The 8,084-nt window shown below is 34.7% G+C and overlaps 1 protein-coding gene across 2 annotated transcripts; it reads left to right on the top strand.

The window, feature by feature from the left end:
- Window positions 1-296: 296 nt before the first annotated feature.
- On the top strand, window positions 297-5,241 carry LOC110611838 (protein argonaute 2). 2 transcript variants are annotated; one of them, XM_021752351.2, is made up of 3 exons: window positions 297-749; window positions 1,630-2,824; window positions 3,485-5,241. In XM_021752351.2, the coding sequence occupies exons 1-3, from the start codon at window positions 416-418 to the stop codon at window positions 4,947-4,949; spliced, it is 2,994 nt and encodes a 997-aa protein (XP_021608043.1). In that variant the 5' UTR covers window positions 297-415; the 3' UTR covers window positions 4,950-5,241. The 2 variants fall into 2 exon arrangements, with proteins under 2 accessions (XP_021608043.1, XP_021608045.1); XM_021752353.2 differs by having other exon boundaries at window positions 298-743.
- The last annotated feature ends 2,843 nt before the right edge of the window (window positions 5,242-8,084 follow it).

Consider the following 8,084-nt stretch of genomic DNA (forward strand, 5'->3'; position numbering starts at 1 on the left):
TTTTTTAAATTTCTTGTTATAAGATTTAAACATTATGACGAAATTTTATAATAAATTATTTATTTTTATTATAATTAGTTTTTAATGAATATAAAATGTTATCAAATTAATTAAAATCTCAATAAAAAAATTAAAATCATATAACAATTCTTAAATTAATTGGACACGCACAAAACTGCCTATTTGGACTAGCTGCAATGTACCTTGGCATTTCTCTTTCCCACGTAAGGTTATTTCTGTCTTTTAACATCTATAGCTTACCTTGCTTGTATTGCATAAATCAAGCCGGTCTTAGGTCGGTGTTTCAAATTTTTTACTTCGCAAGCTTCCTGCGGTTTTTGTACGGATTTGTGTCAGTTTGCTCGGTGGAGACTAGAGTTTCAAACGAGTTAACGATCTGCTCCCGTGTTGTCCAATGGAGAGAGGAGGGTATGGTTATAGAGGAAGACGTACGGGTGGAAGAGGTCAAAGAGGAAGAGGTCGAGGTGGTAGTGGCGGCTTTGGCAAGGAGCAACAATGGATACCATCAACTCAAGGTGGAGGTGGAGCCCAGGGTCACATGGGGTCTAACCAGAGTGCTAGTAGCGGTGGTTCGGCGTGGCACCCAAGTGGTGGCTCTAGTAGGGGTGGTGGAGAACGTGGAGGATCGACCTCAACTAGGGGTAGGGAGCACATGATTCCCGCTCCACCTCCCTCTGCTCATCGGAGTTCTGATGTCCCTGAATCAGGGCCTGCTGTATCTGGTAAAGGTCTCTCTCACTTGCATTCATTTATTGTGCTGGAAATTTTATTCATTTTCATTTTTCAGTCAATTCCCATCTGGCTGATAAAATAGTCATTCAAGTGTCCTTGGTGAATGTGTCGAATTTGAAATCAAATGATTTAATTTTTCTACGAGTTTTATATATCTTTTTAAAATTCTCATTTCTCACTTTTTCTTTGAAGTATTTGCATTACAGAATCTCTATGATATGGGGTGTTCAAGGAAATTATTGCCTATTCCAATGGAGCATTTGTTTATATTTACTTGCTTTAGTCTTGAACTTTTAGTACGTTATCATTGGATGTTTTCCGTTTTTCTATTTTTGTTTTTTTTGTTCTTTTTTGTTCTTTCCTTTTGTTAAATGAGGATGAAATTTATCCAATCTCTGATTACAGCTATGACAAGGAGTTTCTGAAATTGGTGGGGGGTTGTTGGATTGATCCTACCAATTACTGGATTTATAAACGAGTCTAATATGGGCCAATTCTTCTTAGTTTTGTTGGTTTCAGTAGCGTACAACAATGGATTAAGAAATCGTGATCTTTATTAGGTGTATTGCTGTTGGCGATCTTTATTGACAAATTGGTGGGTGCAACCAAGAAGCTATTCAGATTGAGCCTTCTTTTTTAATTAATATTGAAATTTGAGATGATTTCAGAAAAATTGTTATTTTTGGCTAGGAATACTCCATACTGCAATCAAGTATTGATGCGGGCAAAACCACATAAACATGATATCTATGTCTATCCTTTGTGCAAATAATTTTTAGTTACATCAAATGATGTTACAACTAGTTTTATGCTTTGCCTTTGTGGGAATTGTTTGCCTTGGTGAGAAATGTTCTCATTCATTTGCTGATTCTATAGGTCCTAGCACTCGACCTGTGAATATTTCACAACATTTGGCTTCCTCTTCTTCTCCTCAAGATGCAAGCAATAGATTTGTCCCAGTCAAACGGCCAGATAAAGGTGGCACACTGGCTGTTCGAACTGCTAGCCTTCATGTTAATCATTTCCCTGTCAGGTTCAATTCAGATAGTATCATAAGGCATTATGATATTGATGTTAAACCAGACGTGTCTCCCAAGAATGGTCGATCTGCGAAAATATCAAAGTCTGATTTGGCAATGATCAGGAGCAAGTTATTTACTGATGATCCTTCTCAGTTTCCCTTGTCAATGACTGCATATGATGGTGAGAAGAACATTTTCAGTGCTGTTCCTTTGCCCACTGGAAAGATTAAGGTGGAGTTCTCTGAGGGGGAAGACATGAAGGATCGTGCTTACATAATTAATATAAAGCTTGTGAATGAACTCAAGCTTTGCAAGTTGAAGGATTACTTAAGTGGGAAACTGTTTTCAATCCCTCGTGACATATTGCAAGGGATGGATGTTGTAATGAAGGAGAACCCAGCTAGGCATATGGTTTCTGTCGGCCGCAGCTTTCACTCAGTTGAAGCTAATGAAGAAGATGACCTTGGATTTGGCATCACAGCTTCCAGAGGGTTTCAACATAGCCTTAAGCCCACCTTCCAGGGTCTAGCCATGTGCTTGGACTATTCTGTCCTGGCATTTCGCAAGCGACTTCCAGTAATAAATTTTCTTATGGAGCATATTCCAGGGTTTAACTTAAATGATTTCGGAAGCTTTAGAAAAGATGTTGAAAATGCACTGAAGGGACTGAAAGTTACAGTGACTCACCGTGTTACCAAACAAAAATATACTATAGCTGGACTTACAAAGGATAATGCACTGTATCTTTCATTTTTGTCTGAAGACCCAAATGGCAAAACCCCACCTAAGAAAGTACATCTTGTTGAATATTTCAGGCAAAAATACCAGGATATAAAATTCAAAGACATTCCTTGCCTTGATTTGGGCACAAACAACCGAAAAAATTATGTACCCATGGAGTTCTGTGTCCTAGTTGAGGGTCAGATTTATCCAAAGGAGCATTTGGATAGAAATGCAGCCCTCTTTTTGAAGAAGATGTCGCTGGCAACTCCAAGGGATCGGCAGAGAATAATATGTGATATGGTATCTGCTGGAGATGGGCCTTGTGGGTATGTATACAGTATACACATAATCTTTTCCGTTACACATTTGAAGTTGCAATTCTTGTGGTCTTTGCCTCCACTTTCAGCTGGAGCAATAATTTTGATGTGCCTGTCCAATTTTGATCTAATTAAAATTTCCTTGAACTTCTAGATGTTATTGGATAAACTGCTGGCCAGATGCTTTCATATTATCCTAGTCATCCTCCATGTGCTTTGTGATTTTGGTTTGAATATTCCTGGCAATGTTGATCCTTCTTGGTGGTTGGCTATTAACTTCTTGATCTATTAGCTTGTTTAGAATGATGGCATGTATCGATGTTTGTGGAGGATGCAACTGTAAATGCATGAACCTGGTAACTAAAGTAGCATCATCTGGCATTCACCTTAATTAGGTGTCAGTTTGTTTTACTGTAGTTGTTCCCTTTCTTGGGTTCTCTTAAATATGGCTGAAAATATTTGCTTTGGAGGTTAAGTTTTCATTTGCATAATTAATTATGGCATGACAAACTTATATCAGTTTTCCATAGGACTGTCATTTGGTTGGGTTGAAACACTTATCATAGGGTAATCTGTTTGTTAAAATGCAGCTTGAAACACTTATCATATGGTAATCTGTTTGTTAAAATGCAGCTCCATTTCTTAAATTTTCTTTTGGTTTATTGCCAGTGGGAACATAATCCGGAATTTTGGAATGGAAGTTGACATGAACATGACTTCAGTGGTGGGCCGTGTGATTGGGCCACCAGAGTTGAAACTAAGTGCTCCCAATGGAAGGGTAATTAGAATTGCTGTTGACAAGGAGAAGTGTCACTGGAATCTTCTTGGAAAAGGAGTGGTGGAAGGGAAACCAGCTGATCGGTGGGCTGTGCTTGACTTTAGTTCCTCTGAACGCGGTCGTTATAAATTAAGGTCAGAGCAATTCATTCCAAAGCTTCGAGCTCGGTGTGAGAATCTGAGAATTTCTATGAAAGAGCCTCTCTTCTACCATCCTGCTACAATGCATGCATTCTCAAATATTGATTTACTTCATCATCTGCTTGAAGTTGCTAATGATCGTGCATATAAGATTTGCGGAGGCCGGTTGCAATTTATTCTTTGTGTGATGTCTAGGAAGGATTCTGGTTACAAGTATCTTAAGTGGATTTCTGAGACCAGAGTTGGTGTAGTGACTCAATGTTGCTTGTCTGATCTTGCTAACAATGGGAATGACCAGTATCTTGCTAATCTTGCTCTGAAGATAAATGCAAAGCTTGGAGGTAGCAATGTGGAGCTCATTGATCGACTTCCATTGTTTGAAGGTGAGGGCCATGTTATGTTTGTTGGGGCTGATGTTAATCATCCTGGCTCCCGGAACAAGACAAGTCCATCTATAGCTGCTGTTGTTGCCACTGTAAATTGGCCTGCTGCAAACCGCTATGCAGCTCGTGTTCGTCCCCAGGAACATCGTAAGGAGAAGATTATCAATTTTGGAGATATGTGTGTTGAGCTTGTTGAAACTTATGTTCGGCTGAATAGAGTCAAACCAGGTAATATTGTAATATTCCGTGACGGGGTAAGTGAGGGCCAGTTTGATATGGTTCTCAATGAAGAGTTAATCGATCTCAAGAGAGCATTTAGATCAATCAATTATGCACCAACTGTTACACTTATTGTGGCCCAAAAGCGGCACCAGACTCGTTTGTTTCCTGCAGGCAGGAGTGGTGGGAACTCAAATGGGAATGTGTCTCCTGGCACAGTTGTGGACTCTAAAATTGTGCATCCATTTGAGTATGATTTCTATCTTTGTAGCCATTACGGAAGCCTTGGGACGAGCAAGCCCACACACTATCATGTACTGTGGGATGAACATGGTTTCAGTTCTGATCAATTGCAGAAGCTCATATATAATATGTGCTACACATTTGCTCGATGCACAAAACCTGTGTCCTTGGTTCCACCAGTGTACTATGCTGACCTTGTTGCTTACAGGGGAAGGCTGTATTATGAAGCAGTAATGGATGGGCAATCTCCAGCTTCAGCATCATCTTCAACCTCTTCAGCAGCGACATCATCGCTTTCATCGGCTGCTTCATTGGATGACAGATTCTACAGATTACATGCTGAACTGGAGAACATGATGTTCTTCGTTTGAAAGGCTGTAAGTTGCCCAATTTTTCTCCTATTCTCACACGAGATGGAGATGGTTAGTTTTCCTTTTATTGAAATTCCTAGCGTTCCCTCCTTTTCTATGCAAGCCAGCTAGTCAAGGAGTTTGTGCGTGAATCTAAATGGGTTATTACAATTTGCTCTTCTGTCATAATGGCTTGTTTCTGCGAAGCCATGTCCATTACAGTACGCATTTTAGGTTTGGATTTTGAAGTTTCAGTTGGATTTAAGCTGCACTGTATTATTTTGAAAATTTTAATTTAATTGATTTTGTAACAGTTTCTTGTTCGGAATTTGAAATGAAAAAATTTAGTTTTTTTAGTTTAAAAAATTTTTATATTGAAATTTTATTTTGTTTGCTTCAATATAATAACACGCTTTGTGAACATAGATTTTATGTAGGATTGGATTGAAATTAATTGTTCAAACATTTTAATGTTAATAATAAAAGCTTAATTTTTAATTATATTTAAATTATAAAAGTAACATATAAAATTTAATTCTTATAGATATAATATATCAGATATAATAAGCAAATATTTCACATGCTAGGTAATATGGAAAAAAATTGAATTTTAGATGTTAATTTTAAAATTTATCGAAAATTGCAGATAAATGTTGGAATTTTATTATTCAATGTTAAAATGTTTTGATTAAAATGCAAGAAAATGTAAACTTTGGGTTTTGTTATCTAAGAAAAAAAAAAAAAAAAACGGAATTGACAATTATAATGGCCAGAAAATGATTGACACCTATGGAATCATCACGCACTGGTTGTCTTGAACAATAATTGAAAGCATAATATATTTTACTCAAATTACACAGCGAAAACAAAAAATTGCATTTTGGACAAAAGTACCCTTTTATGGAATTATCTTCTAAAAACAAAATGGATTAAATTATAATTTTACTCTCAACTATAATTTTCTTTGAGAGCTTCAATGGAGGAAGAAGGAAATTTTCTCTCTCCTTTTTATTTTTGTTTCTATCAAACTCAATGGAGAATAAGAAAATTACTTCTTTTTGACTTCCTCTCTGTAGATCAAGCAAAGCGAGAAGAGAGAGATATGGCCATAACAACTACTTTTGAGTTGTTAAAAAATTATTGGTCCATGTCATAGGATTACTATTAGGGTTTATAATTTTCTTTCTCTAAACCCCTAAAATATCCCTAACCCCTAAATCAAATCTCTAAAATTATCCCTAAAATCATTTAGGGATTAGAAATCCTTAAACTATATTTGGAAGTCTTAGGATAAAGGAAATAGGTTCCTTTTTTATATAATTAATAGGTTCCTTTTTTATATAATTAATATGTAATAATTACATGTCATTAATGTTTGATTAAATTCAATGTTTGATTAAATTCAATAATTACATCAATGAATTTAATATTAAAATTATGTGATGCCTATTTTTTTCCTCTTCCATGTCATATATAGAATTTATTCATCACATGAAAAAAATATAAAATTACATAATCCATATTGAATTTAGTTCAAGTCATGCTCAGGACTTTTGTAATCATGTTGCAAATTAAATTCCTTAATTAATTAATTAACTTAGCTCGTGGATATTAATGTTATGTGTATGTTATAAAGTTTAGTAGCTATAAGGAGAGTTAAGAAGTGAAATCTAATCCTAATCATTGAAATAAAATGAAGACACATCCTAGCCATCTATTTTTCTTTTTTGAATACACCCAATAAGAATGAGTAAGCCAAAAGAAGACTTCATCTTCTTCCATTAGATGTGTTGTCCAAACCTTACACCAAAAAAGGGCCATAGCTTAGATTTCTTCCTTCCTTCCAAAATTTCACTCGTCTCCATCAAATTGATAACATGAAGAACTTGCTTTTAAAGAAATTGAGTTAGGATAACATGAAATTTTATGACCTTATTCATTTTTTAATAGAAATCGAAATTGAAATCTTAGTTTTTTCTAATTTTTATAAGATCAAATCCATAAGGACGAGGGTTGTTCAAGAGATAAAGCCAAAGAAAAGGTTTAGGAAAGGTAGAAACCAAGCTCTTGAAGAACTTGCTTAAAATGGTTTGGTGTTTGCTTGATTTTTTTTTTATTTTTTTATCTTTGAATTTATTATATTTATGCTTAGTTAAGGTTTATATTTAATTTTGGAGAATAATATTTTCAATATAGAGATCCTGTATGTAAGCTAGAATGATAATTGGGTGAGTTGAAATATGTTTAGGATGCATATAAGTGTAAAACTTGGCAGATTGAAGAATTGCTTGAGCAACTTGTGTTTATTGGCTTGTATCTTGATGTGTAATTATGCAAATGTGATCAAATATAAATCAAATGAAAGGTAAGAAATAATGCTAAAACTTTCATGAACACGCAATATTATGATTTTGAGTCTAAATGAGAGGAACATTTTAGTAAAACTAAACTTGATGCAAGGTAGGTACATTTTGGAATAGCTTGTAGTTTTTAAATTACAACTAAATATATACTTAGTGAAAAAAGGTAATACTAGTGCCAAATTAACCATGATAAATACAACTAAAATTTTTTTATAGTGAGGCAAAACTCATATCTATATGCATATGTGTGAACAACCTAATATTTTAATGGTTTAAGAACTAAAACTTGGAATGGACTGATAATAACAATTTTGAGCAGCTTACAAATAAAAATTCACAGCTTGAGCTAGATAATAAGAAATATATGAATTATATCTTATTAGAAAGATAAAATATAAATACACTTTTTTATGATGAAACCTAAATCTACTTATATAAGATGTTTGGAAATTTAGTACAAAATCGGGTGTAATGTAGCCCTTCTTGAAAGTAGATTGCGTAAAATTGATATGTTTGCTTAATTGGTAGTACGCACATACTTTCTAGACATGCTTGCTTTACGTACTTTCTTCCTTGCCAACTAAAATTTTTATATATCAAGAGGTAATTAAATCTTTTTTCATTCTAAGCTTTTTGGCGATTTGAAATGCAAAACCTAAATTTATTTTATGTACTACTTGAGATGTCAAGTCTAAGGAATGGTGCACTTCTTGATATGAATATGTAATATTGTCATTAATGACGTTTGATATTTACATTTGGAAAATGACTTGAAATAGCTTCAATAACATGT

This window comes from Manihot esculenta, chromosome 16 (assembly GCF_001659605.2).
Source record: "Manihot esculenta cultivar AM560-2 chromosome 16, M.esculenta_v8, whole genome shotgun sequence".
NCBI lineage: Eukaryota > Viridiplantae > Streptophyta > Magnoliopsida > Malpighiales > Euphorbiaceae > Manihot > Manihot esculenta.